This window comes from Ammodytes marinus, assembly GCF_949987685.1.
Source record: "Ammodytes marinus genome assembly, chromosome: 24".
NCBI lineage: Eukaryota > Metazoa > Chordata > Actinopteri > Uranoscopiformes > Ammodytidae > Ammodytes > Ammodytes marinus.
In genome coordinates, this window is record NC_137228.1 from 5,860,512 (window position 1) to 5,877,403 (window position 16,892).

At 42.3% G+C, this 16,892-nt stretch overlaps 1 protein-coding gene across 3 annotated transcripts in view; it reads right to left on the reverse strand.

Annotated features, from left to right (window-relative positions):
- The window catches only part of LOC307269755 (rho GTPase-activating protein 6-like), a gene marked incomplete at its 5' end in the record, with an annotated part of 69,052 nt that overhangs the window by 27,831 nt on the left and 24,329 nt on the right, over positions 1-16,892 (reverse strand). Inside the window, one exon of one of the 3 annotated variants that reach the window (XM_080052785.1) lies at positions 12,481-12,783. The exons of the other annotated variants lie outside the window; for them this stretch is intronic. Coding sequence (XP_079908911.1) covers positions 12,481-12,522 — 42 coding nt within the window. Of the gene's footprint in view, positions 1-12,480; positions 12,784-16,892 lie in introns of those variants that run through there. 3 annotated transcript variants of the gene reach the window in all.

Sequence of the window (16,892 nt, forward strand, 5' to 3'; positions counted from 1 at the left end):
AACCATTTAGCCTTTTTACCCCTGCAGCTGAATACCAACAATGTCTGCAGTCTGCAATCATGTGAAAGTAGCTGCACTCTGTTCACAGTGAATCAACAAATATGCAATCCAGATAAAAGACAAATTATGAATAGGTATACAGTTAGGATAGTTGAAAAAAAATCAGTGTGCCTCAGTCTCTGTTAACACCCATAGAAATTCAATATGTATCCAGTGCACAGTAAAAGCCTTCTGCAAGTGCACTTTATCAGTCAATCAGTGAAAACGGTTACGTAAGTAGTCCCACCGGCATTATTTTCCCATCAAACCCCTTTGCAGTCTGATGTCAGCACCGTGGGAAAAAGATCTCGCAAAACGCGCGCACATGCACATGCACATGCCTTCGCAGGGTACAACTCCCAGAGCAAAAATTGTGCCACTCCATCAATCCCGGAATGTTAAATAGATAGATGCAGAGATTAGAATTGGCATCTGTTCCAAAAAAGAATTGTAATGTAGCAGCAGCATGCCTCAGATGTAGCCTAAAGCAGGAATGCGTCTTATATTTGCCTCCAGAATCACCTTATCTTATTCCCCACAACTATGGAGGAGAACAGCCCAACACGCTAGCAATCATTGTCCTGGCTCTTGTAAGTTAACCACATCGCTTTGGAATAATAAGAGAATCTACAGTGGCCTTCAAGGACAAGAATCTAGTTACTAAAGATGGCTCCATCCACCTCTGCCTCAAGTTTTTCCACAATATCAAGTGATGAGGTGAAGATGTATATAGTAATGTATTCTATAGTGCTTCTTCTTGGTCTTCCAACAGGTGCATTTCCCCAGAACACCCACTTTAAAAATGCATATGGCCATCAAGTTTGTCCATTCTGTGCTACTGTAGAATCATGGCAGTGCAAAATGGCAGCCTCCATGGTGGCAAGCCCCGCTTTTATGTAGATATGAAAGGCTCATTCTAAGGAAATAACAGCGATTATACATTAAAACACACTGAGGAATATTATATTTCATTTCTGCCAAGTCTGTTCTGAAAAAATTCTCCACACTGCACCTTTAAGATAAACAGGCTAAAATATACATGGACATATGAAGATACACATAATCAGTCAAGTAAACGCCATACGAGGCAGTGAGGCACCCAAAACTGGACACTTTTTTTTTTTTTTTCAAACAATAAGCAATTTTGACTTCAGCACAACCCTGCCAACCGAAATTTAAAATGTTTCCAGAGGCCGAAGATGCCAATTAGTTCTGGCAATGTCTGATTCCAAGCGCCTAGTCTAGTGTCGTTAATCTGTCATTTTCCTAACAGCTGCTGTCCTGTCTGAAGAGCAGCTTGACATTTCTTTCTGTGCTTGTCGAATGTCACGACAAACTCAATTTCACACAGTAAACCCTCTAGACATTTTTTTTTGTTGAAATGCGGTTATGCGACTATTAAGGACTGGTGGCCTCCTCTCCTTGCCCAAAAAGAAAAAAAAACGCCTGTGCAGATAAACACCACACGAAGGGATGTGTTGGTATCTATTTGAGGAAGTGGGGAGGAAGTTGCAACTGTGACATAAGATGAGTCTGACTTAAACATGCAAAAAGCACGTGCTTGAAAGGGACCCCAGTCATTTAATGTTAGCCCTTTTTCTTGTTGTTTATTCTGCCCACACCTTCCATAATCAGAGTTTGAGCGCCTTTTTACCGGAGACCTCGGTCTATTATGTCATGAACATAATGCGCGTGTAAACTTATATGTTGATCCTATTAGGGGAATAGCTAGATTATTTTTCGCGCCAGTGGCAAGAACATGAGCCGACAAAAAAAAGGAAAAAGTGCACACACACATTCCCTTAGTTTTCCCTCGCTGTGCTTCTTACAGCGTGTCCATTTAACACAGCGGGATCAGAGTAAAGTCTCCATAAGACGCTTTAGTTTCCACATGGGTGCCAGCTCCCCTCCCCCCCACACCCTCCTACTAGTTAATCCGGCGTGGTAGTTAAAGAGCAGGGGATTATAACCTGCTGCTCTGCCCCTTTAGAATCCGGATGATGATGGTTGATGATGAAGGTGACAGAGTTAGGGCCGAGCATGTGGTCACTTTGTCAAACACATGGCAGTGTTTATGGGGCCGGGGGGCTACTTAAAATGCAATGTGTGCACAAGAGGCACGCATGCAGTCGCACACATGTTCCGAAAAAAACATGTATTTGCAGAGAAAATCTTGCACATGCATGTTCTTCAAATACTGTTTAGTTTTCAGAATGTGGAAGACAGTCCAAAAACCCTGCTACATTCATTTAAAAGTAACAGTTTACATTTAAAAGTGAGAGCTCTGTCAAGTGAGTTTGACATTTTAAAGTTCTCAAAGCTGACGTTGTTATGACAGTTGCCTCCTTGTTGTTGCTATTTTTTTTTCCAGCCTGTATTTTCTAATTGACAATGTGACCAATGCGTTGTGTCTGACCCCCAAAAAACTTCCAAGGCCCTATATTTCTAGCCCAGGGCAGAGAGAGGAGGAGTAGGTGGCGTCTGGTCTGACTTTTGCAGCTTCCGATGGAGATTGAGAGTCTCTTCCATGACTGGGCTGGAATGTATGACCGGGCAGAGACATGACATATTCAAGGCCCCGGGGGGCTACTGATGGCTGAACAACTAGGGCGCATGCACTTTACTTCATGCTCGAGGCTTGTACATGCACATCACAGGCCTTCATCTGGCCAAAGACCCTTTGTCACATATCTTTAACCGCCTCTGTCTGGCTCTGTTACCATGTTTTCCGTTCAATCTCCACTAACAAGTTCAAATTGAAATTGAGAAAATGGCAGAAAAATAAGATTGTGATTGCACAACAAGTTTGAAGTGCTACCTTGTGAGGAACTTCAACATAAATCTAATTTTTCTATGAAAACTGGTTAAAAACTGAAAAAGAAATGGCCCTCAAAAATAATTTAGCTGTACATTTACTTCCCCACCAACTGAATCTGAATAACAATGCGATGTAAACCAAGGAAAAACAACACACAGGGGAAAACCCTTCAGAAGTAATTAAATCGCCGTTTTTTTAAAAGCATCGGCCTTGTTTCAGTTCAGGAAGTTTTAGCCAAGTGTAACTTCCTGAAGCCCACGCCACACCCACCACTGCCCAGCAACGCTTTGTTCTCTAAGGACAGTGGATGTGACACTGTGTGTGCGTGTGTGTGTGTGTGTGTGTGTGTGTGAGTGTGTGTGTGCACGTGTAACGCGGGTCACAGTGGGGTCAGCTGGGTCTATTATTGATTTCTTAGCGGAAACGGAATAACACAGCGCTCCAGTGACGCTGGCCTGCCTCAACACACCAACCAAACCTTCAACTGCCCAAATCGTGTGTGTGTGTGTGTGTATGTGTGTGAGTGTGTGTATGAACATGTGCCAGTAAGAAATGCTACAGAGGGTTAACAATAAGGACTAGTTGGAGAGCAGTTTAAACAGAGCACGATAAGTGCTAATGGGGTGCTTAATGAGCATGGTAAGCTGCTTATCACCTGCTTCCCACCACACACTGCTCAAAATAGAAATCAAAACTCCAACCTATTTGCCTAGAATAAACCACAATGCAAGAATGTTTGTAAAGGCTAAGGGACTACAGTTCTGAAATGATTTGGGATGGGGAACGGGGCTGAATCCTGCAAAATCATTGTGATCGTCTGAATGCCGCCAGACAAGAAAAATATGCACAAATACACATTTCGATCGCGAGTCAATAACGCTAACGTCACGAGTGATGAAACGCCGACACTGCGCCTGCGTGGATGGGACGCGGCCTTGCAAACACTGCAAACGCAAACAGTGCCTTCGATGGATGGACTTGTTCATCCACTCATGCGTCCATCAATCCTCGCTCACCTATCTGTTGTCAGTGTGGTAGCACACGCACACGCACACGCACACGCACACACACACACACACACACACATACACTCACTTTTCCTGTTAACACACTCTCATCATGTCTCATCATACTATACACAATTATCTACCTGCACACATGCACAGGCGAAGAAGCACACTGAGGACTTCCTATCGATTTGTTTATATTTTTGTGGCACAAGAAGCAAAATACTACGCATTGCCAAAACAACGCTTGTATAGCTGTGAACATTTCTGAGGCTATCAAAAAAGATAAAAACAGTGCCCGTTTCATGAAAATCCAATTTCAGGAGGAGAGGGAGGAACATTAATGGACTGCAATAGGCTGAAAGGTAAACAGAGATTGTGCCAGGACGGAATGGGGCGCCTGTGTGTGTGTGTGTGTGTGTGTGTGTGTGTGTGTGTGTGTGTGTGTGTGTGTGTGTGTGTTGGTGCGTGCACTGCCACTATGGACTTGTTGATCCTCACATTCCAGGGGCAGCCTTGGAGAGCAGCTAATCCAGTCTTAGTCAAAGGCCCCTTGAACTACCGGGTCACACTTCAACAAACTGCACTCACAAGTTGCGCGTTAAATGCATGGGCAAACACACACACATTAAAAGTGGGTTTGCCCCGTGTGCAAATATGTACATGCCAGGCAAATGAATGGACACACACACCGCTGCAGGCCTGGATAAAAGGCGTGTGGTATCTCAAAATGCAGCAAAATGTGTGTATGTTAGTCATGGCATCATCTGTGTTAATTCTATTGAAATTAGACTTCCAGCTTTGTCTGACCTCGATCTGTCTCAATCTCAGTCCATCTGTTTACATAGGTCTGTCTGGCTGTCTTTCTCACGTTGTTCTGCCCTCCACACTTTGCAAACAAAATCACTAATGATAGATGGAGCATGCACCTTGGGGGGGAGCCACTATCAGCTAATATCCACAATCATAAAATGACTGACACAATTGTATTATAAGTTACCCATGCTACTGTTTCACCTTGAATCCAGTTGTCCATACTTGTTTTAAATACTGACTTAACCAGCTGCCTTGATAACCCTGGAACAGCTTTATGAATTATCTTTTAAAGGTGCTACGAGGAACTTTGAAATATTTATGAAACTCATTTTTCCTCTGATGATCAGAAATGACATGTAACAGCGAACGAGACCATCAGTGCAAAGAATGCTATTTTCAGATAGTTTTTCATGGGTACGCTCACCCAGGAAACAGCAACAAACTGTTTCTCGGAGCATCTTTAAATGAAAGAACCTTTGTTTAATGGTGATCGACATGAGAAATAGCACAAATAAAAAGGTGGATATTGCTTCCTGGTAGGGTTTTAAAATTCCAGGAATTTTCAAAGTTGGAAACTTTCCATGGGAATTAACGAGAATTTATGGGAATTAACGGGAATTTTGGGAATTAACGGGAATAAACGGGAATTTGCTCAATTTAAAGCAACCCAAATGCACTAAATCCTTCTAACTATGTTATTTCAGTCCTGACAAACTCTCTAGACTGTAAAAAGCTGTTTTTTCAACTACGTATTAAAATATTGATGAACATTTAATTTCAAATCAGATTTTGTTAAAGCCTATTGAGAAACCCAACTTGATATCATATATTGATTTTTATTAGACTAGGTTTACAGAGGCCTAAACAGTGATTATAAATATTGTTTGGGAAAATATATATATAAGTAAGCTTGGCAGGTCGCACACACTGCTTACTGCAGTGGTACTGAGGCCACGCCCCCTACATGAACTGTGCAATCCTCCATCACATGGGGGGGGGGGGTCATTTACTTAATTTATTGAATGGGTGGGGTCAGACAGATGAGTAATATTGTACTCAACATTCATCTTTTTGTTTTCAATGAAATTATTGATTGTTCAAAAAATAATCAAAACTTGATAAAGTTCTACTTACAAATAAATCTGTTCAAATGTAATGTTTTTTAATTGTATTAGTTTGCATGGATGTCTGCCTGCCTATGACAAAATATAGTGTTTACATGTTTAGATTTATGTTTGGATGTGAAAAAAAACTTAATTTAAATGACCGCCATTTAGTTCATTCCTATAATTCCCCATTTTGAATATTCCCCAAATTCCCGAGCGAAAGTTTACAGAAATTTACCGGAAACTTTCCACCCCTTTGCAACCCTACTTCCTGGTAACTATGCCTCTGACTTGACTGATTCTGAAATGAATCAGTGTTGAACTTCAAATCACAAAGTGCAATAGAAGTCATTCACTTTAGAATATGGATAGTGAATTTTGAGAACATTTCACTTTGCAGAAAGACCTATGAAATTAAACCCTAAATTCGACAAAGCATTGACTTACTGCAGCCAGCAGAATAGAAGCTTATAATTGGTGATATCAAGACTGTGTCAGTCGATACAATGATGGCCACTGTGAAGAGGTCATACAGTATGAGGCACCGATTGGTACATGAGTGTTCTCTTACACACACAAAAACACATGCACATTAGTATAGGAAAGCACACACACACCCACTCTGTGTGCCTGCAATGCAGGTCAACCGGAGAGCAACAGCTGTCCGAAGTGTTGAAAACTCCAAGCAGGGATTTCTCCACATGCACAATCTGTTCTTATTATTTAGCATTCTTAGTTATGTGTTTTGTGTGTGTGTGTGTGTGTGTGTGTGTGTGTGTGCATGCGTGCGTGCCGTGCGTGTGTCACTTTGACAGTCACTTTGAAATGACCAAACTGTGACGTAATGCTTCTTCTTGCACTTCCCACTGCAAAATGTCATTATTGGGGCAACTGTGTCTCAGTTGGTAGAGCGGGTTGGCCGATGATCAAAGGGTTGGAGGTTCGATCTCCACCCTGCCACCTGTGTCATAGTTGTTGTGTCCTTGTGCAAGACACTTAACCCACCTTGCCTTGTGTGAATGTCGATAGTTAGCCTGCTATCGGTGTACGAATGTGTGTGTGAATGGTAACGTGGGAAAGGAAAACAGGTCTCCCTTGCAAAAGAGTCTTCGGTCTCAATGGGATATACCTGTATAAATAAAGGTTAGAGATGACTGTCAACATGGCCCTCACGGCTTTCACACCAAAACATGTCTTTACCTTCACATGAACCCCACCGGCCAACTCCCTCAAAAGAAACACTTCCGGAATGAAGTCATAAAAAGAAATAAAATAAAATACTGGGCAATAACCCGCAGCTGTAAAACAAACTCCCTTAAAACCTCAGGGGCGCATATTTTTTCTTCAGGCACATTTCTGGTTGGAGATCTTGCCAATAGAACTTTCTCTTCTGCCGTTTCCTTCCACTCTAGTGTCCCCCCCCCCCCCCCCCCCCTTCGACCATCTCCATAAAAAGACAAGTCTTTTTCGAAGGGAGGGGACGGCAGCCTTTCTCTTTGGCATGTTGATAATAAAACAAGTGCTTTTCCCCTGACCGGGGTCTTGAAAAAAGGGATGGAGGGATGGACGTGTTGTCATGACGAAATAGGAGTGAAATTGTGGTACGTGAATGGTTTGTGTCGCAACAAAACGTTACACACATAATAGTCTTGTCCAAGCCATGCAGGAGCAGGAGCAAAAGCAAACTTTGACAACTGACATGGAATATGTTACCCCAAAATCTGACTGACAGGCTTTTTGTAATAAACCGCCCCGATAAAATCATTCAGTATATCTTCTGTGTGCATTCCTAGACACTGCACTCCCGCGGACAAAACGTCCATGCCTCCTCCTGCTAACTTTCCCTTCTGGGTCAGAGTGTGCTTAGAAAAACTTGTGATCAATGTCAATAAACTAGCTGGGCTGCTGGGGGAACTAAGAAGAAGCAGCATGGATGTTTGACACCATCCGCCCACACACAGACACACTGACACACTGATACACACATATGAGTCCTTATAGCACCAAGGATGGGCATTCATGTACTGTATACAAGACTTTTGGATAACAATGTATTCATTCATCCATTACATAGAAACCACCTTTCAGTTTACCATAAGACTGAAGTCTGTGTGGCTGAGAGCTGTTTGTACTGGGGAGTGGCCGAGAACTAGTAAAACAAACACACCTACTGCTGCAATAGAACAAGGGCACACATCGGCAGGTAAGGACAGGGACAGGGTGTTAGAAAATGTTTGCTCTCCGCATTATGGAGTTAAGAGAGGGAGAGAAAGAATTTGAAGTTTCTGGTAAACAATGGAGCACAACCCAAAGTTAAAATGTGGAGAGAAAAACGGCAAAGAGGAGAACAATTGTAGAAAACAAAGGTGGTGGGGAGGGGGGGGGGGAGAATTTGGTGCCTGTCCAAACATGTAGCATGCACTAAGGAGAGACAAGGGTCCTTGGGTTGGCTTGAGAAAGACAGAGCATCTTGTGTGTGGCACTGCAATGAGAGACAGACTTACTCAATCATACAAAGACAGATGGAGGAGTGGATTATGGATCTTTTCATCAAAACTGCTTTCCATCACTCTCCTTGACTGCAGCAAGGTCACACCTATCAACCCGTTATAGTCTGGCTTGATTACATAATCAAGCGCAAATTGTTTTAGCGCTTCTGTCAAACTCAGATCCTCAAGAGACCGACTCCATTTTAATCATTATGGCTGTGAATGCATCACAAATGAAAATGTCTGCTAAAGGGAGAGGTCTAATATGGGAATGATAGCCTACTTGTGTACAAGCTGTAACAGTTTGCCAACACTTGAGAACATAAAAGGGTTTTTTTTAAGACAAAAAACTATCATTATTTGCCTATTGGATGAAAGGCTAGACAGCATATTACTTCACTGTCCACATGACCTAAACGATTCAACTTCAATAACTATTGTTGTATAGAATATACAGCGTTTTTTTTTTTTTGCCAGTGGAATATTTTCAGCGCCAAGTCAAAGTAGTGTCTATAGTTAGATCCTTTTTACATCAGTCAACCATTTTGGTCCAGACTGATAGTTTGCGCCATTATCAGCTCATAATTTTCATTAGTGCTATACTTTGGGTTTAAGACCAAACACCTGAACAACTTGCATCGACCTCAGCTCTAGTTTGTGTTGAGTGCCAATTAAAATAAATAGATAAAATAAGATAGAGAAAATGGTAGCAGTTATAGCTAATGTTAGCATTAACGCTGTAATGTTGCGGTGCTCATTTTGGCTATCTTGACTTCAGTAGTAAAATCAATCCGGTGCTTCTTCGTGCTGTAAGAAAACACTTATACGGATAGTGAAAATGCAGCATGTGCATTCACTGGTACACTGTTCCATTCCATCCATATAAAAAAAAAGCTCTCTGACATCTGTTAAGCAACGAGTTTTGGCATTTATGTGTCTGCAGGTGTTCATTCCTTAAGAGACAACTGCACTGGTAGCATTATAGCAAGTCAGCAATGGGGATTTGAAACAGCCGGGTTAGTTTCTCAGCCTCGTATTTTTTACATGACACAGGCTGTACCTTCTTTTTCTTTTTTTTATGAACGGTTATGTTAGGTATGATTTGTTCCTCTTGGCAACCCCATGGCCCTTGCATTATGATGAATCTGACTTTTGACTTGAAACGAAGACAGCGCATCACTCGTATAATCCTCGTAATAGCACCTGTAAACTGCAACGGTGGAAAATGAATTCCTTCCAAGATGGGAGTTTGAGTGATCAATCCAGACTGTTGTCCCTGATGGTATCCATTAGCACAATGCCCTGATGCCATAAACGGAATACATCACACGTCACTAGCACAAGCAGAACCAAATTCACTGCTCGCTTGAGGGGGGATTAGACCTTTATGCACATCTCTCTCATTTGCATTCAAGGCTCTGTCTTTTCCCTCTTCTCCATCTAGTTTGGTAACATCGAATCTGTAATATTTATCTGTCCTCCTGGCAGGAATGACCAAAGCCCAACATGTGTTTGTCATCAGCTAAATGAAGAGCGTTTCGCCAGGGGCATAATCCTCCATTAACACACATGCATTTTTCTTTGGAACTGTGAGGAAACTGTGAGTGTTTCGCCTCCGTGAGAATGTTGACTGATTCACTCACTGCAATCAGGTGTGTGTGCACTGATTGGCTGATTGAGCCCAGGTGTGAAGAGGTTATATCTGCCCTGAGACCCCAGTGCTCTGTGCTGCTCATTGTTTGCTCTATGCGATGGTGAGAGGTTCACTCTGAGTGCCCTCTGAGTTAGAAAAAATGATTGTTCAAGTTTTTGTCTTTCGTTCAGCTGCTTGGCAGCAGTGGTTTGGTTCTCACTTTAGTTTGGTTATTAAAAGGTAGCCTTGTGCTTTTTGTTTTCTCCCCCTCCCCTGTAGTCGCTTGTGCGACTTTGTGGTTATCCCTCCGGGGATAACTTTAAGACAACCCTGGGTCCGCACCTGTGCCCCAAACCCCCCCTCCCCCCACGCCAAGTCTCACAGGAACTGCTTCTTTGTCATATTCAAACTGCATTCTTGTAACCAGTTCAAATAAACATAGAGGATTTACAAGATGGCAAAGAGCAGCCTGGCTGAAAGTCCACTGGTACTTGATTGTAACGTCAGGTTATAACTCTTATGCCTTTACCTTCTGCTTTGAGGTAATAAAGTGCTGGTTTAAGGTTTCCTGAGGAAATATTACATATATTCACAATCAATAGCAGCTGTCCCAATGAATATCTTGCCTTATAAAGCCTCTCCACCAAGAATAGCATCATTGGATCCTGAGTAGACACATTTTGCAATGAAAAGTATATTTATTTTTACGGCTTGGCGGTGTCACATCACATTGCATTGACTTACTTTGTAATATTAGTAAACGTACTGCTTGCTCTTGAAAAATAGAACACAAACAGTAACTTTGCAAACGTGTTCGACCTGAAAAACAGCCAGACAATGGTGAAAAACCAATTGATCAAAGCATCAATCATTACGGCTCTACATGTTTCTAGTTGAATAGTTACCCTTATGGATTGAATGCTACATGTCTGTCACCACTGCTGTCTCACATACATCACTAAATATTGCTTGAATGTATAACTTAATCATGCGTGAACATTTTCTGCTGCCAACCTAGACCATGAGTTCAGTGGCAGGAAGCTAAGCAAAGTAACCCACATGCCCTTTAACCTAGTTACCTCTACCAGCTCTTCTTAGGGGATCTTTCTCCAAGCCTTGTAGTAATCCCTTGGTCTGTCCCGGGCACAGTATCCTCCCAATTGGACATACAGTAACTAGAACACCACTCTAGAAGGAACCTGGATTTAACCACCCTCAATTGGCTGAGTCTGTATGTCTCAACTCTTCACCCTCAGGGTAAGCCTAGCCATGCAGCTAATTAAGCTCGTTATATACCCAAAGTTCAATACCTCACAGGTGAGCATTAGAAAAAACTGGTAGATCAACTGCGTTTTAATAAAATAGAAGGCCTTTTTTTGTCAACGAAATTCAGGGTGCCACTCCTACGGTACGGTGCTTCAAGTTAAAAACACATCCTCCACACATTCATGTATACATTCCACACAATAATAATTTATGTTTTTAGACAGCGTTAGTGTGGGTCTTTCACACCACCATCAAAGCACACATCCAGAACCACACCGTGCTGCCAGGCCCGGGCCAAAACAAACTGTATTGTTTTCCAATCAATGCTTTGTTGCTTTATGAGGACTTCCAGACACAGAAACATATTGCTCATAAAGAGGAGACAGACCTCTGGAGAGGAGAAGGGAGGGAGGGAGGGAGAGGGAGAGATGGAAACAGAAGGAGGGGATAGATAGATAGAGTAGAGCGGATGACAAAATACTAGCATGTGTGGTATGTTTGAAATCATGTGTCCACTGCAACCAACCCACTCCATTCCCACATTTAAGTGAACCTGTTTTGCAAACCAAGCGACCTGTACCATGGAAGGTTGTTCTAATCTTTGTCAGAAATATGCCAAATGGCCAAATACCGGCGCCAAAATGCTGAGGGTTTCATTTTGAAAGGTGTGCAGTTCTCACCAGTGTCGTCTTCATCATGCCCCCCATGGCCTTGACCCACATCTGCATGTTGTGCCCTCATCTGGTCACCATAGCTTCAGGGTGTACAGTTTCAAACACAACACCTGTGGCTCTCCGAACAGAGCAGTAGACTGCTGCGGCTTTTCTGTGCCTCTACTGTGACTGCTTTGTCTCCCTTTCAAACCGGAAAACATGTGCGGTCCTGTGTGCATGTTCTATACACCTCAATGTCACTCAAAACGTTCCATCACAGGAAGTTTTTTTTTTTTTTTTTTCAAAGCTAAGGCCCCTCTGCTCATTTTAATTTTTTCATTTCAGTCATCATTGGCATTTGCACAGGGACAAACTTTTAATTTGTTAAAATGCATAATATCAGTAGGCTTGATACAGAGAGACAGAGAGAAACTGTCCTCAATGTATCTGTATGCAGGAAATAAACATCTGTATCTCTCTGTTCCTCACACCACACGCAGACACACACAAACACACACACACACACACACACACACACACACACACACAAACACCACAAGACGCGTGACGCTCTTTCGGACAACAGAAGACGTCGGTGAGCGTCGCCGAGTCAGTGGAATGAATTTGTAAAAGCCGTTAGACCGACTACTTACATGATAGGAATTATGCATGTCCAGGAACACGGAGTCTCCCATGGTCCCGAATAAGTGTCCTCATATAGCAAAACAAACCAATGTAGACGCAACAGATGATATCCTCTTTGAAAATAATAAGTCCCCCAAAAAAAAGAAAAAGGGGAAAAAAAAGTGTCGAGCACAGAAACGAAGTCTCCCCAAATCTCTCTCTGGTGTCTTCTCGTGCTCCTTCTACATTTAAGACAAACGGAGACCTTGGACTTTTCACTGCAAGTCGCCCTGCAGCGCTTGCCCCTTTGAGAGTTAATGTCTTCACATCACCTGTCAACAAACGCGTGTCAGGAGACCATCTGTGCCAGACAGGACACCACAGTGCGTAATGCGTAACGGGTCCATACCGCGCGCTCTCCCCCGTATACTCGGATGAAGACAGATGCTGCACCAAGGGAGTCGGAGCTGAGAGAGAACTGTCAAGTTAGCCGAAGTAGGAACATGGGGCTTCCGGATGAGATTTTCAAAATAAAACCAGCATTATTATCTAGGAAGCCAACTACGTGTATTACTGAAATGGCAGACTAATAAATAAATAGATTAATAAATAGATAAGTTTATTTAAAAGCTAAAATCCCATTTCTATGAAATAAATATAATGACACACGTGATCATATAAGACTTGTGTCATTGCAAATTAGAAAAGTTGACATAAAATAATTATAATAAAATAAAAAGAACTCGTGGAGAATGCATGTCGAGCTTTACTTGCAGCCAGCATGAAACGTGCCATATTGTATACTCCTTTGCGTGAAAACCTGTTGGTTCACCTTAGCCCTACTTTTTTTATTAATGTATAATCATGCATCTCTTTAGCATTGCGGCGACGGAGATAAGCAAAAGGTGTTCCACACTCAAGACAGAGCGAAACCGAAACAGAGGGGGGAGGGGCGAGGCGCTGAAAGAGCTATGGACTAGCAGGGTGGGGGGGAGCTTTTGATTACCAACAGCAGCAGGGCTACTCAAATGTTTTCATGTCAGTGACCCACACATGGAGCTAAGCACAGTTGATAAGGTTTTGACTCAGTCAGGGAAGTCCTTATAGGGAGATTTTAGCTTTTGGGACAGTTTATGCTAAGGCTTCTAAGGAGGAAGCAAGGTGACTTAATTAATGTTTTGTCATCAATTAAAATTAATGAAACAATAATTGTTGGTACATTCTATCAATGCCATTTGAACTATGGTGAGTTATACTGTTTTTTTTATTTTTATCTAATGTCCTGTGACACATCCAGAAATGCCTTGTGGTCAAGTTAAAAAGCAAACCCCACTTATCTCAAGCCTTCTGGAACGTTGATATTTCAGCTAAGGTTTCTCCCAACTGTGATAAATAGCTAACTGTGGGCCTGATTAATGTGGCAAATAAATCACCACGGAGACAATTTACTGCAAGCACCAAAAAACTGCGACCGCTTGATTCCCTTTTTATAGAAGTCTGTGTTAATTTTCATTTATGAGCGTTCCCTTTTTCCTAACACGCTCTTAAGGGCAACCATGAAAGGCCGGTCCAATACCAACAGGAGGGAGGGAGGGAGGGAGGGAGGGAGTCTTGTCTAGGTTTGTGTAATACTTGAAGTGGGACCAGCATTGGGTAATATGTGTCAAAAGACTCTGATTGCGTCCAACCTTATTAAAAAAAAAAACAGTATGCAAAACAAACAGAGCACAACCCCCCCTTTCACCCCCCCCCCCCCCCTTTTTTTTATCAAGGACGCAGTGGCCAAAGAATATGAGCTGGCCACGCACCAGGCACACACTTATAGTCAGAGTTAATGAAAACCATTGGCTTTGCTCTGCAGGGGCGACTCTGTATGCGACAAACCACATTCTTTGCTTTAATGCAATATGTAGAGCATGTGCAAATGAGCTAGTGAGCAAAAGAAAGAAACAGGCCGAATTCCTCTCTGCTTATCAGATAGCCATTTAAAGAATGCCCAGAGGTTAAAGAGAAACACTAACTTTACTGTGGAAATCTGGAGACAGGAGAGATAAAGCAAAGAACTGACTCAGCCATAGAATGCTGTGTGCCTTATCAAGGTGTGGATCTCACCAAAAGTCTCAGTGTTATGTTAAGTTACGGGTGAAAGAAAACCTGTTCTTGCAGAGATTAGCTCTTTGATAGCCCCGGCTGCTTATCAGATCTGGTCTAGACCAGCTTTGCTCAAGCATTGGAGGTGCGGCACAATGTTGTCTGATTCTAAAATGAAATCGTCTTTGGATTGAATCCAATTGGGGCAGATTGATTGGACGTTGTACATTGACGTGAAAGTGCATTTTATTTTGAAAATTCAGTTATTATTGTGTTTGTATATGTAATCCTATTCAGAGTCACTAAGGGTCAGGGTTAGACTGGAACATATCTCATTGTATCTACTTACTTATCACCTGAGGTGTGAATGTTCGGAACGGGGAAGAATATGTGCAAGGATGTATTGTTGTACGTGTCGTTGTAAATAGCACTGCGGTTAGTGTACTCACATGAGGCATCTACAGTTTGATCATTTTGCATGGAAAGGAATCTGTGAAATGTGAGCTTGGCAAATATGAATTCATCCATTTACTTTTGCCTGACAATTCTACTGCAAAAAGAACAATAGTCCAAAAGAATGGACATGATAAAATAGACCTATACATTCTGAGTCTCCCCTCCCCTTTAAGACACTAACTCAAGTTCAGTCGTAGGGTTAGAAAGCTGTGTTTTATGGCCCTGTAGGAGGAGCCCATTGTCTCCTAAAATGGTGATCCAGTGGTCCCAGTGACCATGGCACAGAGAGAGAGAGAGAGAGACATAGACATAGAGAGAGAGAGAAAGAGAGAGAGAGAGAGCACAAGAAGTAAGGGGGGAACGTTTTACATGCATGATGCAATTGGCAGGAGTCAGCTACCGCCCCTGTGCGACTTAGAACACGGACCGAAATATGTTGTGAAGGCCTCTGCTGCTAAAGCTAAGTCACTGTATCCACGCTTTGTCCCCTTCAGCATTGGCCATCACTCACAACTCCCATCATCTTGAAACTGTTAAAAAAAAGATGCCACTTGTAATCATACATCAATTTCAGGACTTTCCACTGTTGAATTTGGCTCTGTTTGTGTTGCTACATCACATCCAGCCACACATATCGAGCGTCTACCGTAGAGAAGAAGCAGCTTTGGAAATTCAGCCATTTTTGTACACATTTAAATGACCTCAAATACACCTAATCCCAATATAGAAAAAGTGCACCACCCAAGAATGCTCTAGGCCACATTATAACACTTACATCACCTTTTATAAATGCACATCTTGAGAGATTTCTAACATCATTTCACAGGGGAACATTCAAGGCCAGCCCTTTTAATTCCAGCAGCCCTGTATTGGTCCAGGCGGGCTGCGAAACACTAATGTTTACATCGCTCAGTCGGGAGGTGCAGCAAGCGTCCTCCTTCCAAAAAGACTGGAATGCCTTGGTTGTGAAATCACCTCCCCCCCCAATCCAGTGAACAGTATTATGTCAAAGCACTTTTAAGATGATCCGGTGAATGACAGTGAGAACTCCTTGCAAAGCCTTGGACCTGTTTATCAAACACTCACAAACTAGATGCTGCGAAGCTCAGATCGAAGTATTTGCATAGGTTGCATCACAAGAATGTACAAGAAATCTTATACAGTACCTTTACCACATCATTTAGTGATACTATCTTTCACTTCCATGTATTTATATATTTTTTTTCTTGCCGATGATGATCAACTGACCATTTTGTAATGCTGTTGGCATGGCACCATGTATGGCAATATCAGTGATTCCACCCCTTTTGATCCAAACTGAAATATCTCATCAACTATTGGCTGGATTGCATACAATCTTGGTACAGACATTCATGGTCCCGCCCACACAATGCATCCTACTCATTTTGAAGGAAATGTAGGTTAAAGGCATTGATGATCCCTTGAATTTGTTTGAATTATGTTTGTAAAATTGGTACATTTTAGTGATATGGCTAACATTGTCACTGTACTCAGATTAGCTTGCTGATGTAAGCGTTTTGCTCAAAACACAACCAAATACAAGAGCTAGCAGGAGTGTCCGAAGTGAAGCCTTTTCGATCAAACTATTGAAAGACATGACGTAGTGTTTAAAGTTGTCACAAATATATAAGTGGGAGTCTATGGCACACTACTGAGACAACAGCAAGAAGCTCAGCGAGGTATTGTGGGTGGTAACTGTTGCAGCGTGTTTGCATCTGGCTATGGTGTAAGCAATTAGGCCTTGACAGCAGCTACGGTAGCTCATCTTAGAAAATGAAAAGAACAAATTTAGTGGGGAATCTGAAAACAATTCCTGTGATTTGAAATGAGTTCACAGGAATCAAGGAAATGTTTCGATGACGTTGTAACGTGG